Source organism: Mycteria americana, assembly GCF_035582795.1.
Source record: "Mycteria americana isolate JAX WOST 10 ecotype Jacksonville Zoo and Gardens chromosome Z unlocalized genomic scaffold, USCA_MyAme_1.0 Scaffold_30, whole genome shotgun sequence".
Taxonomy (NCBI): Eukaryota; Metazoa; Chordata; class Aves; order Ciconiiformes; family Ciconiidae; genus Mycteria; species Mycteria americana.
The window spans coordinates 1,280,246-1,301,625 of NW_027445437.1; the positions used below are offsets into that span (position 1 = coordinate 1,280,246).

At 38.5% G+C, this 21,380-nt stretch overlaps 1 protein-coding gene across 1 annotated transcript in view; it reads right to left on the reverse strand.

The window, feature by feature from the left end:
- MBD2 (methyl-CpG binding domain protein 2) overlaps positions 1–21,380 on the reverse strand; it is a 43,634-nt gene that overhangs the window by 10,817 nt on the left and 11,437 nt on the right. The window contains exons 2-5 of the mRNA XM_075489113.1: positions 19,690–19,849; positions 12,839–12,976; positions 1,933–2,023; positions 1,006–1,183 (exon numbers count right to left, since the gene is read on the reverse strand). Coding sequence (XP_075345228.1) covers positions 1,006–1,183; positions 1,933–2,023; positions 12,839–12,976; positions 19,690–19,849 — 567 coding nt within the window. The remainder of the gene's footprint in view (positions 1–1,005; positions 1,184–1,932; positions 2,024–12,838; positions 12,977–19,689; positions 19,850–21,380) is intronic.

Sequence of the window (21,380 nt, forward strand, 5' to 3'; positions counted from 1 at the left end):
TGTAACATATCAAGAAGAGTTTACCTTCTGAAAGCATTTCAAGTTGATGTTTAAGACAATAAAACAAAGTAAATCCCTAAGCAAAGGACTGGGAATCAGATAATTTTATACCTTAACATTAGCTCTGCAGAAACTTCAGCTAGCCATCTAGGGCTCAGAAAAGAATGTGATAGTAGTGGACTTTGGTGCCGAGTGAATTCCACTAAGCAGCAAGATCCACGTTAGGTCTTCAGATTCCCTATGCAACCTAGAATTTAACTAAAAATGTGATACTAAAGGCAGTGTTCGTCCCATGTGTTGATTCACGCTAAGCAATACTAAAAAAAATTGGATGACAGGATTGTGTCCCGTGTCTTGCCACACTCTGGCAATTAGTCAATGCAACGAGAAATCTCTCTCTTCACTCAGTCCTAACCTTGAAATTCAGTGCTGAAGTCCCTGCTTTTAGTACCCAAAAAAGGATGAGTCTTTCTTTGAAAAGAAAATTAACAGTGCAGCTATTAAAAACCAAGATATTTTCCCATATGTGACTAGATCTATCTCTTCGTATCTAGAGATCTGTGACTAGATCTGTGCTCTTCACATCGTATCCCAATCTCCCACTTTAAGAGAGTGTATTAACCACAAAGCTATATGCTATAGGGGAATACTCTTATTCTCCTTTGTTGAAATTACTTACTGTTTAACTGAGGTCAACAAATTAACTTGACCAAACCAGAAATGGGAAAGAAGAAAGCCAATATTGATCATGACTATAGCTTAATGTTTAGGGCACTCTCTTGGGAAAGAAAATGTAGATTATGACTCATACCTTAGTGAATATTTTATATTACTATTTTGACCACAAAGAAAAAACCCAGCTTTTCATTTTTTCAAGTTACTGAACTAATCAACAGGTACAAAGAAATGTTCGCTCTTCTCTTCCCTTATCTCCAGGACTGCACTGAGCCAGGAAGGACTCCACTTTAATCGAACTTGCTTTTCATTTTACTTCATGAAACTTACCTAATGTCATCATCTGTGACTATGAAAGCTTTGCAGAGGGGTTGAGATGTATTAAGCCAGACAGCTGGGTTCTTCTCAACAGCTGCAGAGAGCTGCCCCGTGATAGGTGCAGAACTGGTGTGCAAAGCACTAGCAACAGCTGATAACAGGGTATCGTCATTGTTACCTGGGCCAACTCCTAAAACAAAGATAACTGAATAGTTACCATTCCCTTTGCATATGTCACTTCCAGTGGCAGAGCTCTTCTCAGTTTGTAAGGTTACGTACCCTCATGATATAATTGCCACTGGGTACATGATTGTTATCATCTAAACAGCGAAATGCGCAAGTTCTTCAGAACGGCTTTGTAATAGCACAGTTCTCGTTTAAGCGTAAGTTAGCCTTTCAAAAGGCATCTCATTTCTAAAATTGGCTAGGTTTTTTGCTTACACTAGCGATTACAAGATCATTAATTTTTTAATAAAGATGATCACATCATAAATTTATCAGTCGCATATTGAAATAGTTTCTTTGCAGCTTCATGGTATTAACCCACACCAGCACAGTCTTTGCTTTAATGTTACAAGGTATTAAATTAATTCTGGAAAATAAACACCTGAGATTTTTACAACACTCCAATTCCTGAGAAAATCTCGCAAGCAGTGGAACAAAGTTATTAATTCTGAACTGTGAGTTGAACATATTTTAGATCAACTTTCACTAATAAAAGTGAGGTTCTGAAGTGTGGTTTATATTAACTACATAAATGAACTAAAAATAAACATCATTTTGGAGACCGAGGTATTTTGTCAGCGAGAACATTTACAATTTGAAGTTTACTTAATCTGACTGTAAACTGAAACTTGTGAAGAGCATCAAAAATGCTGTCCTTTTTAAGTGCAAACAACTTTGGGGATCTGAAGGAACTCCAGTAAGCAAACACAATACCTTGAAGACCTTTAGGTAGCTCCATGGATTTTATGATTTGTTCGCTGACATCCGATGCGCTGAGGCCTTGTAGCCTCTTCTCCCAGAAAAGCTGAAAAAGAGAAAACAAGATTGCTTATTAGAAATAATAATAATGAAAAAAAAACCCTAGATCACCTCATGCAAATAAACAGCATTCATGATCAAAACAGCATCAGAATGATAAAAGACAGACAGCGCCTAGCAGCTTACAAAACAATCAACCTACCAGTCACGGAAGCTACCAAAAAGGTAATATCCTACATGCTGATGGAGTTTTAGTCATTGGGAACACGCTTGTATGGAATTATGCAGTGTGTGTTGAGACACGACAGCGCTGCACGTTGGCGCAGTACAGCTGCACCAAGACTAATGCTAATCAGCAGCTATGCCACTTCAGAGCTATGCTGCCTTGATGACCCGGTCCTTTCCGACGCTGTATGGATCTCCTGACTTATCTGGAAATAGAATCAAATCTTTCCACTTTTAGGAAGATATATGAACTCAATTCACATTTGTTTTACTTTTTATTGCTTTGTTTATTAGCTGGGAATATGTTTCCATTTCTCAAAGAAACCAATTCGTTGACCTAAGAGATTTTTGTTTAATGATACAGATTTCCCTACTCACTCCTATCTTACTGGTCTGAAGATTCATCCTGAAGTTCTGTGCTGGAGATTAGCCACGCCTATTCTTTAAAATGGGCCTTTTCAATTTAGCAAGATAGCGATGTTAAAAAGTTGATTTCCATTCCACGGGAAGCTACATTTAACAAATAATCTTAAGGAGGGAAGCAAGAATGTAGCCATGCAATTTCCTGTGGAAAGGGCATTCAGAAATAGTTTGATTTTTCTGCCGAATATGAGGGAGGGGGGAAAAAAAAAAGGCAATTTCTTTTCATGCCTGCAAAATCTGAGACAAAAAACTAGACAAGCAGTTATTCTCATTCCTAGGAAATTCTTTGCTGCAGCTGGGTACCCAAAAGCCTCAGTTTAAGATAGGGCTTTCAAATCTCCCATTCTGCTCTAAAACTGGAAGTGAAACAACAGAGCATCCTCTTTCATCTTCTGTGGAACCTCTATTGCTAGTCACACGACATCATAACTAAAGCACTGTACATCAGTGATTCTTATTCAGAAAAAAACAACATTTTCTTCAGTTACAGAGGTAGTAAAGGCAAAGAAAAATGCAACAAAGAACATCTACCTTAGCATTAAGAGTATACTACTGACTGAAAATAAAACATGCAGTTATGCTAAGAAAAACGCAGTACTCTCCACAACATGTCTGTACAGCTTTATAAAGCAGTAGGTTGAATGATATTTGTGTTGCCTGAGAGTTTACTATGTCATTTTACAGAGATCTACTTATTTAAGCACTCTTCTCTGGACAATAGGACACATTTGTAAGCGAGTTTAGACCCAAGTGGCTTAGAAAAGGATCACCTAAGTGAGCTCTTCAACTATTTTGCAAACTCTGGGTACATTTCACACGTTGTTGACACCTCCGTGATTTGACAGCTTTTTGAAAATACCTGTTGCCACTTGTGCCTCATCTTACTAGAGCCACTTAAACTTCAGATGCTTCCTGTAAACCGACTCCTCGCTCTTAACTAGTACTAATTTTCAACATGCCAACCCAGATTTGAGTTACAGTCTTAATTTGAGTATCAAGGCACCTCTTTATCTTGTTAAATGTTAAATATTTAGTACCTCCAGTCATTCACTCCTGCTGTTTACCACTATTGCTAAGCCCCCACCCCAAGAAAGCCCTCTAGATGTCTCGTAGCAGTCCTCACAGCTCCGTGGATGAAGTGGCAGTGCCTTATAGCTGTCTAGAACGCTAAAGAAATCCTTCGTTACAAAGGCAAAACCAGCAACTCACTAGCCAAACTCAAAGGAATATTAGGATTCAGATAAATGAAGTCCAAGTGAAATCCTATCAATTCAGTATTTCATCACTGGGTTAGCTTCCCACCTTGATAAAGTCTCTACAAAGCTTATTCATGTTTTCCACTGTTAAAAGAAGTCACCCTTTGTTCCCCTTTCACTCTCCATTTCATCAAGTTTTAGAGATACACAAAAGGCCCACCAACTCCAAATCCAAGCTAGGCTTTTATATGCTACAGGTAAACATAAGAACAGCCTCTATTTATTCAGGATAAAATTAATTGGTCTACAGCAGCAAATACATCACCTAATACAATCAAATACGTATTTGGTGATGATTCTTCGGTTCCCGACTCAAATCAACTCAGTACACATCACAGAGGGAATGAGGAATTAGAAGATTTAGAAAGTGTAGTGCAATATTGATTCGGTGGAGCTTCCAACACCAGTACTCACTCAGCTCTTTAAGCACGGACTGCGAATGCAGGGAAAAGTCTATACAAACTACCAACACCTCAGATGACTTTGAGGTCAATGCCAGGTAGAAAAAAGCACTTGGCACTTAGACACACCTATTAAAACAAGACTGAAGCAAAGCATATTCCTAGCACAAAGCATCCAGCACCAGCTTCCAGCACCGTTATATATAATTATTTGCAAATGACAACGATTGTGCTCCAAATTTTCATCTCCCCATATCTCCACTGAGACTGCACAGGTCACTCTTACTAATTTTTTGCTCAGAAATGAATCACATTCCTAGAGTTTTATTATGAAGTTTGTTCCCCAACCTTTTATGGGTTCTTACGAGTCCCCTCTAAACCCCTGGATCTTTTCCTGGATCTTACTGAAGATTCTGAGCTGGACCAGACCTGGACAAGTATTTTCCTATCAGCTGCACCAGAAATAGCTATTAAGGGACAGAGAGAGAGGGAAGGAAGCTGCTAATACAAATGCAGAAAAAGCTTTGCTGTTACTCTACTTCCATGATGAAGATGCAACCATTCCACAGCAATGGAAGTACACATTCAAGTAACTGAAAAAGATCATGCAAGTCTCGAAGCAAGAGTATCTGCCTCTGAGGTTACAGCCCTAAAAATAGCTTACATTATTTAACTTGCAACTGTCTCATCATTAGTGAGACAAGGAATAGAAAAAGAGAAAATAAAGCTCAGGTTAATGGGCTTTGGGCCTTGCTAAGCAGAGAAATAGGCACCTAAATTAGGAGCAATTCATAAAAATCCCATCTAGTTTAAGTTAGGCATCAGCATCCATAGACCACGGCCTAGGCAGACTGTCCCCTTGCATTCGTCTCCTGCCCAAAGCCATCTGGACTTCATAAAACAACCACCAGCCCCTCACACAGTGCAAGCGTCTGCAGATACAGCCACACAAATTCAATTAATGACTGCCAGCCACAGAGGCCACCTTCTGCATAACAACCTTACATCATCTCACAGTTAGAGTTTTCCTTGTAAAATGGAGTGAGCTATCCAGACTCTGAGCTTTTCTCAGCTTGAGTACCCTGGAGAGTACTGTAATCCCTGAAGGACAGGCATCGTGGTTTAACCCCAGCCGGCAACTAAGCCCACCCAGCCGCTCGCTCACTCCCCCCCCCGCTGGGATGGAGGAGAGAATTGGAAGGGTAAAAGTGAGACAACTCGTGGGTTGAGATAAAGACAGTTTAATAGGGAAAGCAAAAGCCGCGCACGCAAGCAAAGCAAAGCAAGGAATTCCTTCACTCCTTCCCATGGACAGGCAGGGGTTCAGCCATCTCCAGGAAAGCAGGGCTCCAGCACGCGTAACGGTGACTTGGGAAGACAAACGCCATCGCTCCGAATGTCCCCCCTTCCTTCTTCTTCCCCAGCTTTCTATGCCATATGGTATGGAGTAGCCTTTTGGCCAGTTGGGGTCAGCTGTCCCGGCTGTGTCCCCCCCCAGCTCCTCATGCACCCCCAGCCCACTCGCTGGTGGGTGGTGTGAGAAAAGGCCTTGACTGTGTGTAAGCACTGCTCAGCAGGAACAAAAACATCCTTTTGCTATCAACACTGTTTTCAGCACAAATCCAAACCCCAGCCCCATACTAGCTATTATGAAGAAAATTAACTCTATCCCAGCCAAGACCAGCACAACAGGGCAGGCTGATATGGTCCAATCTTCCTTCCTCCTGTTGAGAATGCAGCAGTACAGCCAGAAAAGCAAGATTCATGCCTCCAGGAAAGAAGCATTAGCAAACATGAGATGCTGTTATTCAGTAATGAGAATCTTGATGGGACCGGGATAGGAAGGAATGAGAGAAGAACCAGATTTCGAGATTCATCATTGTTATGACGTGATGTTTCATTACTAATGCAAAATGAATAACCATTCTGAGGATTCATCAGTCAGTTATGGGTATTCATCCTGGTGGAGGATGAAAAACAGCTCTACTTCAGTTTTGCTTGAAGTAGTGGTTAGGGAACACACACTGCAAACCCAGGTCCTTCATCTACCGATGTTTGAGCGTTCTAGATTCAGAAAGACCCAGCAGCCAAATGCTCCATTTCCTAGGAAATTAATCAATATGCATTATGCCAAAAGTGACCTCTTACACAATAATCTCCTGCCGAGCAAGAAATGTATCCCTTATCACGCAAACTTACTGTCCTAAGGGCAACTCTGTTTTTTTCCTGTGACAGAGGAGGCAGCATAGGAATGCAATGCCAAGGTCCCCAGGGTGGAGCAGAATTTTCACTTCCTTGTTGTTCTGAAACTCCATAATGGCAGAGCTGTACTACAGCTGTGCTTCTGAAGTTCTTTGTTTGGAGAATTATAAAATATTGCTTCCTCCATAATTGTTTCTTGTCCAAGAAAAGCTATTTGTGACTAATGGTGAACTATAATCTAACCCATAATCTCTGTAAAAACACAATCTCCTAAGCAACTACTATTTCTCATTCAGACAACAAAGAAATGATAGATTAAGCCTCTCTATTGCAAGAACCACCAAATACAAACATATTATGAGCTGCTCCTTTTCCTTAGATAAATAAAAGTCTATTTGCGGTTGCTCAAGCAATGGAAGCCTACAGGAAATTTTTGCTGGAAAGGAATCCATTCCAATTCTATTATTTTTAAAAGAAAAGCACGTATGTTCTTAACATTTAAACTTTCTTGGAGGGTGACCAATTTATACATCAATCAATTGAGAACCTCAAACGTCATCTGCCATTTACTATTTACAGAGTATTGAAAATATTGTAGATGTCAAACAGAATGATGTACTTGACTGGACACACAGAAGAAAGGAGAATTATTTTGGTGTCGGCGAGTTCAGAGATTTGTTTACTGAGGTGGTTTCTTCCATTTAGACAGCTACAGATATATGCTCTTAACTTGCAGCAGTAGTCAGAAAAAGCTACCATCTAATTCAGAAAAATGATGGACACAGCAAGTTTAACAGCACAGTCACAACTCCAGGTAGCTGCCTTGGCATCTTCCCAGCTCTTGGGAACCGCATTTATTTCCACGCTGCTTGCAGATACATTATAACCTGGTATGTGAGCTGATTAAAAGTTAGTCATGTCTGCACAAAATACAGTCAACATATCAATACTGTACTGCAGACACAGACAGCCTGCAATTTTGTTATGTTTTAAAATGTGTTTTAAAGGCTAAGTGAGACCAGAATGCCAGCTACCATTTGGGAAACTGCTCAAGTGATTGACATTGCAGGCAGTTAAATGAGGAAATATGATTAAAGAGAGGTCTTTTCAAAATCTCCACGGAATGAGAATTTCTCCAGAAAACTGGAAAACTTCTTTCCTCTTTTTATATCCAGTTGCTGAGTTGCTCAGCTCTCCTGCATCCACAATCACCTATCAAAATTTCAGCGTTCCTTTAGTTGTCTGGGAGAGGGAGATGAAACTTAACAATCTCATTGGGTTTCTTCCATCCCTCTTCTTGATAATTCTAATAGATATTAACCAAGAAGCTTAAGTTTTCCAACCATATCTCATTTTAGATTCCAATTCTTTAAGTTGAGCCACAGGAAATAAAATCACATCTATTTGACGAAATACCAAGTGCTAAGAGCTAAATACATCTTTCTTGTTAAGAACTATTCACAAGAAGACATACATAAAATGACATCCTGCAATTTTTCTCGTAAATTAGGCTTTTTAGACTGCATATATCTTATGCCAACAAATCACTACGGTCAGATTTAATTTGTCATATATAATCCTATTCAATAATCCATTACAATACAATCCACTGCAAATATATATGACAGCAAGTATAAAAGAGACTTTCAAATCCATTTTAAAGAGTACTTCTGGCCTACAGATAGATGACTTTATAAGTAAATATATCAGGTTTATCCTAAGGTGTTTTCAAAAAGTGAATACCCTCACATTTATCCTAAGGTGGTTTTTAAAGGTGGTTGTCTGCCACAGAACTAGAGGAATCAGACCACATAATACTGACTACCTGATTTTCTCCAATGAGCTTTGAAGAGAAGGATGGCCTTCTTTTAAACACTTGAGGTATGTTTGTGGAATGTTTTAGCCAAATGTATCAGGAAGATGCCGAGGTCAATGCTTTGCAAATTCAGCATTATGATTACCACTTACCTAAACATCACTTTTATCAAATACCCCTACCACCACAATCAACAGTATACGACAGAATTAACTAGTGATCAGTGGGTCCTCAGGAGTCAAAGCTCTCTCAAAGCAATACCTCAGGTATCATACATTTGGGGCGCTGGGATAAATGAGTGAGTTTCGTATTTAGCCTGAAAAAGGTCAATAAGCGTGGAACAGTGTGAACCAAGAAGCGCTAACACATGAAGAAGAGGCTAAGTGCTCTACATAGGACACAGACCTGGACCTTTTGGAGACACCAAGTGAGCATAGGTACAAAGGGCAGTGATCCGTAAGAAAGAAGTTTGATTTGCAGCACCATTCCATTTGATCCAGTTAGGTACAGAACACTTGTTAGGCAAGTAACTCAAGTTTAAGTGATTACATAAAAGATTTACTGCCTATAATCATTTCAGATAGTTACAGGACTTCCTCTGCTTCACATTCACTCTTCTTATTGAGGAATACTCAAATCCAGATGCACAAGTGGAGCACTAACGTGCCGTGAAGTACTGCTACATCTAGTGGCCTTTTTGCTAAATAGGAAGGAGGGAGAGAACAATGTGATTTCAAGACAGTACTCAATACCACCTAAGAGGAAGATGACAGATAGAGTTGCATGATTTTTTGATTTATCATTAATTCCAGTTTCAACTTCAGCTATGCTAATCTGACTTTTTAAAATCCAAACCATTACCCTTAAATTCATCAAGAATTTTATTGACAATTACTAAGTCTAACAGTGGAGAGGAGGCTAAAACAAGGGGGTTTGTTGTTTCTTTTTTCCTTCCTTGCAGGGCCCACTAGCAATCTTTCAGGATTCCTTTTCTTACACTGGTTTATCAGTGGATTCTGTGAGGGAAAAAACCCAAAGCCACAGAAACAGTAAGAAAACCTATCTTCAGTAAGCTTATGGAGAGTCAAAATATTTTGAGCAGGTTGGTACTTCAAAAAAGACGTTAAAGCACTTTGAAGAAAACTGCAGTTGAGGCTATTAGATTTGCTATTTAGGAACTCAGAGATACTCCTATTGTTTGATTTGATATGAAGAATTCGAGAAATCTCCGTGGATTGACTGGTACTGGTATTTGAACAAAAGCCAGATAGAGGAAGAAGACTGACAGTTAAGAGGAGAGGAGTCTAGGGAGTACCAGAAGACCCTTCAGAGCATGCATACGTACACACACACACAGCTCAAGTTCTGACACTACCTACTGCCAGGATTCTCCATAACTTTTCCATTTTTTCTTGGGTAAAGTTCTCCACTGTGATAATCAGTAATCTATAAAACCTTTAAGAATGGCTATGAAAGCTTTAAGATGCTGTCTTGCAGAGCTTTTACTTGCAAAAGGCTTAGACGACCTCGTGACACTTCTTGTGTGCAACGAACTAGCATGCTGAATATATGGAACCAGCAGTTGCCACAAAGATCTGTTGCTCTAATGACAGATTTACCTATACGAAGATCATAGGCAAGCTGTTATTAGTTTATCTTTCCAAGAACTACCACAGGGTTTACTGCTTAAAGAAGAGCTGCTGCCAAATATCTTCCTTGCCAACACCAATAAGCATGTCTTCTCACTCTCAGGTCATGAAAAAAACCAACTACTGACTGCCAAAGGAACGACAGTACTCATTTATTTTGATCTCTACATAAGGAGGCAGGCCAAAGAGAATGTTCAGGGAATTCTGGTTAGACTGTCTTTTGAAAAGGGAGATACAATAGACATATGCAGATGAAGCTTTCAGAGATGGGTATCTAGAACTCCAGAAGCAAGAATCCCTTAAGGGATTTGGGCCAAGGATTGAAGAAACAGGGAGGAATGACACTGGAAGTGGTAACTGAATAAGCTTTATATACAAATAGGCAATATAGTTAGTGTTTCAGCATTCACTTGAATATCCAACACTGATATATTTACAGTCTATGGACAGGGAAGTTTGCACACCTGAGTATGAGAGAAGGAGAAGACAGTGACACATGTAGGGATTATTTAAGTAAGGAAAATGAAGGCTTTATCTGGAGGGGAGGAGAATTCAAATACATTTGCAAGTCGGCATTTGTCCAACAATTGTATCTCAAGTGACAGGTGCTCCACATGGTGCAGGCTTTATTAAGAATCAAGTTTTCCAGCAACTTCAGTCCTCACCCTGGCTTCTCTACTTTATCTCAACAGATCACATCAAGAAAAGAATCGTTGCTTTTTGAAAACCAAGCAAAGATCGTATCTGTTAATATTTACGCTCCGGCTAGCGAGTAAAACATCGGAATGAACTGCATGCTATGTTCAAACAAGATGTGCATGTGTGTGCCGCTATGCATGCATATAGGAAGGGTGCACACATGATCAATGACTGGAGTTCCTCCATCCTTTTGGTTACTAATAGCAAAGAAATACCAATAATTTTATGATGGAAATCTGTGTGTAAAGAAACCAGATCACTAAAAATTGTTTATGAAAGCTGTCAATTTGCTTAAGATTCTCCAGTAACTGACAGCGTACTACCTACATTGAGTTGCTTTGTTCCAGATTTTTTAATGAAAATGTCACTGAAAACTCACTCAAATTTTATATAAAAACAACTGTAACAATCTATTCTCTCCCTTCTGCAAGTCTCCCACCTATGTCAATCATCACTGCTCAGAACCACCACAAACCAGAAAACAGCTGAAGGCAGCATTCTAGCTTGGAGAAAAGCGAGAATAAGACACACCAAGATTTGCTTTGCTATTAGATATCTGAGATGAACTATGGCACATTCAATGCAAACAGAGCTACCATTTCTTCCAAATGAAGTATGTCAATAAAGTAAGAACAGTGTTTCAAGTGTCCTCTTCCAAAGATGCACTGTTGCAAGCAAGGAGAAAGGAATTTGATTGAAAAAGAATGCTGACATAGTAATCAGCAGACGATGACTTCTTGAAGATCTTGCTCTAGCTTAATCCGTTAGACTTGAGAACCTATCCTAAGGAGGGAAAGATTCAACTTGGGTAGGTTCGAAAACAGCCTATTCTGCAAATCTTTACAGGATAGTCATTCTCAAAAGGCAAGGGATGCATTCCCGAAGATTTCAGTCACTATGTATTTGAAGAAAAGATTCGGGAAGAAAGAAAACAGGGCGGAAATAGGCAAGCATGAAAGGGTTTGGAATCCATCAAGATATGAATTGCCAGACATCCATTTCTCTTGCCACATATGCTTTGGTGATTATTACTGGTTCAGCAGACATGACCAAAAGGAAATTCCTGACACACAAAGTGTAGTAGTTCAAAAGGAAAACCCAAAGAATGTGAAGAGAATCAACAGACACATGCAATTATGCATCTTTTAGATCTGAATGTGATACACTTACATGGCCCCTGTTGAACTTCACGGGACCAACAGTGAGGTTAGCTGAGGCCTTCAAATCTTGCTAAAAGACATCTCAACAAGATGATCCAATACGGCTCGATATTTCTTCTTTTTCTTTCTCACCTGAATTTAGAGGATGCAGAGTCTAAATTCCTTATGTTATTTCTTACAAGAACAGCATTCAAGATGTTTGAAAGTGCAATATTAGAGACAGCTTGAGTTTCAAAGGAAATGTTGTTAAAAGTCAGCGATATATGAGTGGACAAAAATTTGAACATGCCTCTGCATTTTCTTCTCATCCCTGCGCTCCTAAGATAGAATAAGGTGTTTCAATTTGATGGTAGTAATGCTATGACTCAAAAAATACAAGTCAGACTTAAAAGCAATCCCTCAATCCAATACACACTACATTATCTAGCCGATCATTCGTTCATTAACTAGATTTTCGTTTCTTCTCAGCTCCCTCTTCCCCATAAAAAACAAAACCAAAAAAGCATTGTGTGACCAGGCAATCTGTCATTGATATAAAGAAAAGCAGCTAAAGGACAACTTGGGTAAGATGAGTTTATGTTACTGTGTTTTGTATCTATAGTAGTATTATTGTGAAAAAAAGGGATCTAAAATACAATTTTTTATTGATTTTCCACAAAGTTCTTCCACATAAAAGAGAGATATTACTTCTTGATGATAACCATGTATTTTATAAACTTCTATTAAGAAGCTGCACATGACATTTTTTTATATTTGATGTCCAATTGTGACAGCACAGCATATATCTGCATTTCAAGAGGAATACGGTAATCAAATATGAATGTAATTTTGGATTAAGAAAATTAATCTCCATATGAACTGACTGCTATTTCTGTATTTTTTTTTTAAATTGTATGCATTACACACATTTCTGTAAGTAACCTTCAAGAAAGGAATTCTCATCTGTAATTGAAGCACAGCTGAAAACAAGCACACTTCCAGCTTGTGTCAACTTTCTGAGCAGTAACAATGGAAGCAGACTAATTCTTACCTGTCGTGGCTGCTCCGTCACTCGCTGTGGATCAGATCTTACTTTGTTACTAGGATGATTGGTAACTTTGGTGACCGGTTGTTTGAAAATTGATGCAGTTTGTCTGATTGGTAAAGTTGTATTTAAGTCTGGTTTTCCCTGTTAAAAAAAAAAAAGAAAAAAGTTAATTAACAAAAATTATACAGAAAAATGACACAAATTAACGGTGGATTCACCCTCTTCTACTGATGTGCAAAAGGAGGAGTCTTTTTTTGGAGTAAAGATTTCCCTTAAATGCTGTACTGAACTAACCTTTGCGGTCATCCATTTTAAAGGGAAAAAAAAAAAAAGTAACACTTAACTGGTTCCACACATTTTCACCTTCTTGGGAAGACTCAAACTGCTTGAAAGTCCATCTTTTCTTTTGTTAAAATATATATGTTAATTGTGCAAGTGACTTACATTCTGAAAAGAGACAGCTTCACCATCAGATGTCAAAATGAAATCTCCAAAGCTTCACGAAAATATGTTTGTAGCCAACAGTTTATAGAGTTCCAAGTCTTAAAGAACAGCAACTTCCTACATAACTTTGGTCACAAATTTCCTAAGCAATTCCTACATCAAACAATTCTTCATTAAGTGCAGTAATTTATTCTGGAATGAAATTAAAACTGTATCAACTTTAACAAAGTCTTTTGGCAAAGCTAGTTTTTATCAGGTCTGTGAACTGATGATTCCCAGGCATCAGATATAACGTTACCAATAATATCTTGTCACACATCAGACCCTTAGGCCCTTGGAGATACTACTGCCTGAACCCCTCTCCGTAGCAACAACCCCAGAAGTATTTGGGGTGGGGGAATGGAATTCTGGAATTCCCCCCAGATTGATGAAGAAAGAAAAAGATATATCCTCACCTGCACACCATTCCAGCTTTTCTAAACCTGTCTCTCTATCCAAAAGCAGACTGCCAGTTTGAAGTGCTGTGCCAACAGAACAGCACCTTACAGCTTTTTGTTTGTAATCCCATTTCCTCCAAGTCCTGAAGACATACTTTCAGTCTTTTCTGCTCTTGCATTTTGTCTGGTATTTTTCTTAACAACCGAAATAATTCCCTTTTTTTTCCCCAAGGATACAAAGGTGTGGCTGAGAAGACATGTGAATATATCCACACAAGACAGACACTGAAAATAATTACCCCATGATACATATTTTCCCAATGAACATGTTTCAAAAAGCATGTTCACTATTTTGCAGGACAGTGCTAAGCACTTCAACGCATTAATAGCCATATCTAGTTTCTGACAAAGAAAAATGGTTAAGCTTTTGCTTTTTAAAAGTTTACTTCTACTCATTCAAAAGGAAGAAAAATAAGTTATCATGTAATATTTCAGATGTCAGAAGTTCTGTAATTGGCTGTGAGATCATGGCTCAAAAGTTACACAACAAACATCGATATTAGACTCCATCCAAGGATCATGTTCAAAGAGTTTTTCATTAGGATTTATTTAGATTCCCAATTTTGTGACAAAAAGCAATCTCTTGGGCTTAGAAATGGGAACTAAATCCCAATCTTCAAATCCTCCATATTTAGATTATACAGTTTGGACTACATGACTTCATGAAAGAGACTATGTTAAGAACCAGAGAGTACGTGCTTGTTTAAAAATCGTTCAGTCCTAAGCTGAACACTCTGGAATTCCAGATTATGAAAGTCAGAATACTGACTATAGATATTCTGTAACTATCTGTATAAAAATGAAATTAAAAATATGGTGAGAGGTTTAGGCTTATTAAGCAACAAGCCTTCTCTTCACTGCATCTGTCTCAGATTAAATTCTTATTTTAAAAGTACATATCCCTCTTTTAGAGCTTTGCTAGAGCAATCTGACAGGGTAGTTCCTCCATCATCACAATGTCCTGTATTTTAACATACCTCTGTTATTGCAAGGTGGATGGCTGATGAGAAAGGGAGTGTGAAGTCATTCTTCCTATACGCGTACAGTGCATAATCTATAAACTAGCAATAAAGAGAATATCATCTCTGCACTCCACAGAAAGTAATTTTCATTATGAAGACCGTTCTACAGGCAAGCCACTTAATCCCAAAATACATCCTTACACACTAGAATGTTTATTATATTGGCTGCTCCTATCCAACTATTTGATTCATCTGTTGGGTGGGAGGAGAGGCAAGGGAGGAGCCTCTTTCAGCCTCTCCAGGATGACACGGCGCTGTGAGATCCTTCCTGGTAGGAAAAAAGAGGAATTCCTCCATGTAATTCTAAGGAATGTAATTGATAGGAAGGAGCAATGAGTAATGCTTCATATTTATCTAGGCATCTCAACATAACCTAAATGAAGGGATAGTTTTAAAATTTCAGGCCTCAATTTTTCATGCAGATGGCAAAGAAGGTGATTTATCAAGAGTACTATGCATACTCTTAGCTATTCAACAGTATGACTCAATTCATACATTCATTTATAAGTTAGTGCTGTAGCATTTTGGGAATCCTTGCTTAATTCTAATTTGCTCACCCTCTCATAAGAGGCAAAACAGTTTTCCAGACCAACAGAAGAAATCTGCTAGAATATACAAGTGAATTCTGAAGGAGTTCTAGAAATCGGTTCTTTTCAATGGACGCGATTCTGATCGCCCATCTCTATTCGTACCACTCCTTTAAAGGTACCTTGTTATTTTATAGGTGCCCTTTCTTCATCATCTCCAGGTAGCAGTTAACTCATTAAAATATAATAAGGCTAAACCCACAAATTCCAATGGAAGTTTTCCTCAGAAATTCAGGTATCTATCATTTCTGGTTTATAAACTTACAGCCAGGAACTAACCAGTCTCCATGTCTTGCAATATCACTGCTTTCAAATGGGAGAAGCAGCACATCTTCAGCTCCACCCCTAACACACTGTTGATTCTTGTCTAACTGGGACCAGGGTTTCCATGGCCAGAGCAAACAGCAACAGAGCACAAGTACTTCTGCCTGATTACACTTAATAGTTTTAACCAACCAGAGAAATTACCATTCAATTAGCACGGAAGCCGTAAGACCTTTTTATACAAAGCAAGAGCGAGAATCTAAGCTTATAAATAAATCTAGGCATCAGTCTTCTCCTAATGTTTCACCCAGGTAGTCCCAGTCCATTAGAAAAACACTTTCAGATACCTTCGTCATTGCTTTTAGCATGTGCTTTGCATGGTGGATACTGCTTATGGGCTCTGGCTTTTTTCGCCCACTGATGACGACAATAGTAAGTCTAATGTTAGACTTTTTCATATATAATATATATTTTCATAGATAATTAAAGCATCTCCGATGAGCACAGACTCACCAACCAGAGCTAGACAGCAATTGCATGTACTTAAATTTGCACAAAGTATTTTGACAATGAACTTCCCTCACACCACATAACTTCATTCACACCAGAACTCTGATAGACCTTGCCTATCCTACAAGCTTCGCATTCCCCGATCTTGTGACATCAAGTTCAAAGTAGTATTTGAAGCTTTGAAGTCCATGCCCCCAGGGCATTCTGTGCAGTAGCATCAGTATTAGTGGTAAAATAGCTATTAAAACGTTACAAACCCAATAATATTACAGAGCCATCTGCCATATGGGGGATAAGCCTGGTTTAGCAAACATTTCTAGAACAAAGGTCTTCGTTTCAAGCTCATGAAAAATATTTACAGGTTCCTTTTGGCCAGTAATGTGACTTAAAGAGAAGTGAAAAAATAAATCCATTAAACTTAGAAAAACAAAAAGAGAGATTTCTTCAGGCAGTGTGCAAAATGGAAAAAAAAATTCAGCTACATTAATGATATGGCCCCCAGAATTAAAGCGAAACCCTGATGAGTTATAAACTATGCAGGAAATCCAGGTTCAAGGGCTAGATGTCCCATATACTTTCTATCAAGGCTTCATACTAGAAAATGGTCATTAGGTTAAACTGTTTAAACTAAGAACAGATCAATTCCTAAGTACTGGAATTATAATCTTACTACTTTCCTCCTTTATTTCCTTTCTAACCATAGTCACATCTGGGCTTCCTGATCTCATCCTAAATAAACAGTCTCTCATTTGTGGCACTGAGTTTTGAACAACAGAACTAAACTCTTTAGTACAGAAACTTGCTAAGCTCACCCACCTCCAGCACCTGCAGATCTTCAGATGTAGAGGGAAAAAAAATTATCACACGTTAACAGGAAGGGACTGATATTCAGAGAAACTCTTTTTCACAACAAATCATAAGCCAGCCATACATAAGATTTATTCATGACAAAGGAAAAGCTTCCAGTACATCCTAACAGAAATAAGTAACAAAGATCCCTACAACCAACACCTCTCCTGAAGAACAGAAAGCTTTTTTCAACTTTCCAGATAGAAGACACTATCTACACGTTTCAAATGGTCAGACACAGATCATTTCAGATGGCAATTAAGCTCACAATATTCAGTTTTAGGCACACCTACAAAACTTTAGCCTTCAGAAACACAGACATACTGTGGGCTTTCACACTGCTTGAGTACTATCACAAAACAAAATCTCTTCCTACTCTGGGAACTACAGCAATGTATCCGCTAGCAGAAATATCAATGTTCCCTGCTCATTTTTACCCATTAGGAGTATTTTATACTCCAACAACAGTTTCTAAAATAATTTCAGTCTGCTACCTTTCCAAAGACATGTATTTCCAGAAGCACCCACGTGCCCCAGACATAAAAATGTTTTAAAAATTCAGCAATGTATTTCCAGGCCTTTCAAATCCTTTAACCGATGAAGTCACTTATAACCAGACAGCATGTTTAACCAGTAGTCTCTATTAAGTTTTCTTTTCAATAGAAAGAATTGATAAGCCTATTTTTATAAGCACAGCAGTATGCTGTATCTACTGGGTTCATATTTGATTGTATACCTTATTTCATTGTCTCTTCAAAAACACTTCAAATAAATAAAGTAACTCAATTTGCAAGTGAAATGTAAAAATGAAAACAATGGCAAGATTAGTACAGGTTGAAGCAAAACTCCTCCTGCGGCTCTACCATAAAGAAACCTATCAAATATATGCCTTTATTGCCAATACTGAAAGGTCACACGACGCTAAGATTGGAGATAACTGCTTTGCTAGAAGAGTATTTCCATGTCATTTACACTGTTGTACATTAACATCACAAAATGAAGAGCATTCATTAGCATATACTACCGTCAGTTCCATTTTAAGCCAGGTGGCATCAGTATGTCAGTCTTGACATTGAGCTCTAGTCTGCTAGTGATGAGCATCTCAAAAGTCAGAAGTACGGCAAGACAGCGTTTCCATCCACCAGCTGCATAAATCTAACTGCCTAGACATGTCTGAGAAAGAAGACTCAAGTAGATTTTGGTACTCCTTCTTGAAACATAAGGGGAGCCAAGGAATTTAGAAACATTTGTGGTAAATTGTTTGTACAAAAACAAACAACCCATAAAATACGAGCAAGTTTCTACACAAACTTGCCTATGCGAGTCTGTCTTTTACGGCCCCCCAGCAGCACAGCTGTAAGGCGGACTAGAAGACAACCACAACCAATCTGTTTCAGTGTCTGTGGAAGAAAACATGAACTTCAGGAATAAGTTGAGATCTCATTTTTAACTATCACAGGAATACTGCAGTAATTCTTGAAAGCTCATGAGTTACAGATTCAGTCACAAATGTTATCTACCTAAAAAAAAAAGCATTTTCTTCTAATCTTGTATTTAACAGAGCTACTGTAAGCAACCTTCAAGTAATCTATGATCATAGGAATACAAAGCGAGCACAGGCTCATCTAGATTTTATATACCAAATCTTGTCATTTCGGCTCATGCAAAAAGCCTAACCAAAACCTTTCCTTGGACTACCCCCAAATGTTATATTATTTGAAAGCCTCATGTCTGTGGGAAGAAAATATTAAATAATTTGAACACATGCTTTAAATAAAAAAAGAAATCAGCATGAAATGTATGGTTCACGCATTACAAACGGCAGATGACAAAAAACATCAGTGCACAAGACATAGCTATAACTTGTTTTCATACACTACTGTAAGTTATGAAATCCTGAAGAATAAAACACTTTAAAAAGAAAACATTGCAGGTTGTTACGGAAAGCCTTTCAAACTGTTGTATGAGGTTTCTAACGTTTGTCCAGGAACATATTATCTGAGAGTCAGCTAAATTTACTTGTCATGTCCCTATGCGCTACATCAGTTATTTCACTTCTGTATGCTTCAGCCTTTTATTTTTAATCTACTATACACATTTTCTTCAGTATTCACTGTTGTTCAAAAAGAAATAGACAATAAGAGAACAATCAGATCAATTGAGAAAGGCCCAATCTTAAACAGAAAAACACCTGGCCTTGTTAAGCTACGTAGCTGTACACAGACATCCAGATTTGTACAGATAAATACATTTGCCTCAGAAAACAAGCTTCCTGGCACATATTGCACACATTAAAAATGTGAACTATTTCATCTCAGAACAGGAAGATGAACATAACAATTTGAAGCCTTGCACAGGAGAATCTCTTGGTGTCAACAGTCCTAACTCTTCCCATTTAGAAGAATATCATTCAGGTAGATGACTAGCACTGAGGTTCTTAGTCCCAAGCCAACTCCTGAATTACTCAAACTTTTGATTCATACTTAACCTCACCTTGATATTTTCTTGGTAGTAGCAGAGTATTCCTTCTGTTTATAAATTTATGTCTCTACCACTACTAAAAATTAAACATACAAGTACATCTTAGAAGCGGACTGCTTTAAGCAGAAAAGAAATTGCTAAATGAACTACAGGAAAGGAAATTCTTAGGATATCCTTAAACACAGTATTTACTAACAAACCTTATTTTGATTGAGAGAATCATTCCTTAGTCTCTGTTTGTTCTTCTGCAATTTACTGGGCATCATCTTTCCCGTTCTGAAGTCAAAACTGCTGAGATCAACAGTGTTTCCCAGGTATCTTGCCAACTGAGGCTTGCTTCTGAACTTCTTACCACTTGGACTAAAAAGAAGAAAACACTTTAGTATGTTTTGTTGTACAAGAGGATACAACCTTGACTTCTTACAACAGGTTTTATACCTTGTTAGATATCTAAAAAGTTTCCATTATCTTTATTCCATGTGGCGTGTTCATCGACGTGTGGATTAGTGATGGTATACCTGCCCAACCTCTGCATATCCGCTCCCATCCTTCGCGCAGGATTTCATTTACATGTCAGGCTGTTGGACGCTAGGATACACTACACCTTGGAAAGCTGGGTTCAGTAAATAAACCAAACTCCAGTATAAGAAGTACAAATGTCAGACTGCGGCCAACTGCGGGCCACAGATGTGGCCAACTGTGTAAGACTACGCTAAGTATAAATGTCAGACTGTGGCCAACAAATGTAAAGACCGTATGCAAGGTTTAAACTGATTGCTAGCTAAGGCCAACCTAGACTCAACAGCAACCCTTGTCAGCTATCAAACAGCAAGGCGTTAAACAGATGCGCAGAACTAGGATTTGAGGTGACATGACATCTCGTAGCTATTCAGTCACTGAGACTGGTGAGCAAAGCCAGGTAAGAAACTAAGCAACAAGCAAGCAAGCAGCAAGCAAGATGATGCAGAACATGAAACAGGTCCAAAGCTGCAACTGTGTATATACATCCCACCATAATAAATTAAATCAGTTAAGGGAAGTTATTTAAATCATCTGCCTTTGGAATTATGGAATTATTATTACCCCAAAGTCCCAGCTGATGTTTTTGAGTAAAATCAGCAAATGTCCCATTTCCAGTTATCCTAAGGAAGTGGTATGGCTACCAGTCTCTACATCACAGAACTTTCTATCCCTTCATCTCTACTTTGTTCTCTAAGCATCCCAAACACAGTCACACACATTGTGCATACTGTCTGCACTAAATACACATTTAATCCATGCATATTTTCACCAACCTCACTGGGGATTCCTGTAGACCTACTAACCAGTCTGCATGCCCTGTGTGCAAGTCGTTGGTAATAAGCACCTTACTGACAAGAAGCTGTATGGTTCGTTTCACTGTAAGGGACAACAGTGCTGCCCCCAGACTTAAAAGCTCAGCAGAAAATCAAGTATCAAGAACTGCTATGTAAAACTCGGACTGCAGCACCAGTTTGTGATAGCCTCTCGGTACAGACAGCTGTGAAAACGGTTAAATACCCATCATGTGAAGCCAACAGTCCCTTGGTCTAATGCAAATTTCTACCCAATGAAACAAGCCAAGTGTCAAAATCTTCCCACTACTGAAACCCTTTGGGTTAACCGGGCTCAGAGAGTTTTTCACGCCACTTCCCTTCTGCAGAAAACTACTGAAGATTTTGGAAAAGTGAAGAAAACAGAAGTGTTGCTTTTTTTTTTTTTTTTTAAACTTAAAAACACCTTGAGGCAAGAGCTTCCCCATGGAAGAATATGTATTGAATTCTGGGAAAAAATAGCTAATTAAGCCAAACATTTTTCAAAGCCATTTAAATGAATCCAGAAATATGGAAAGACATAATTAACAAGAGGTAAA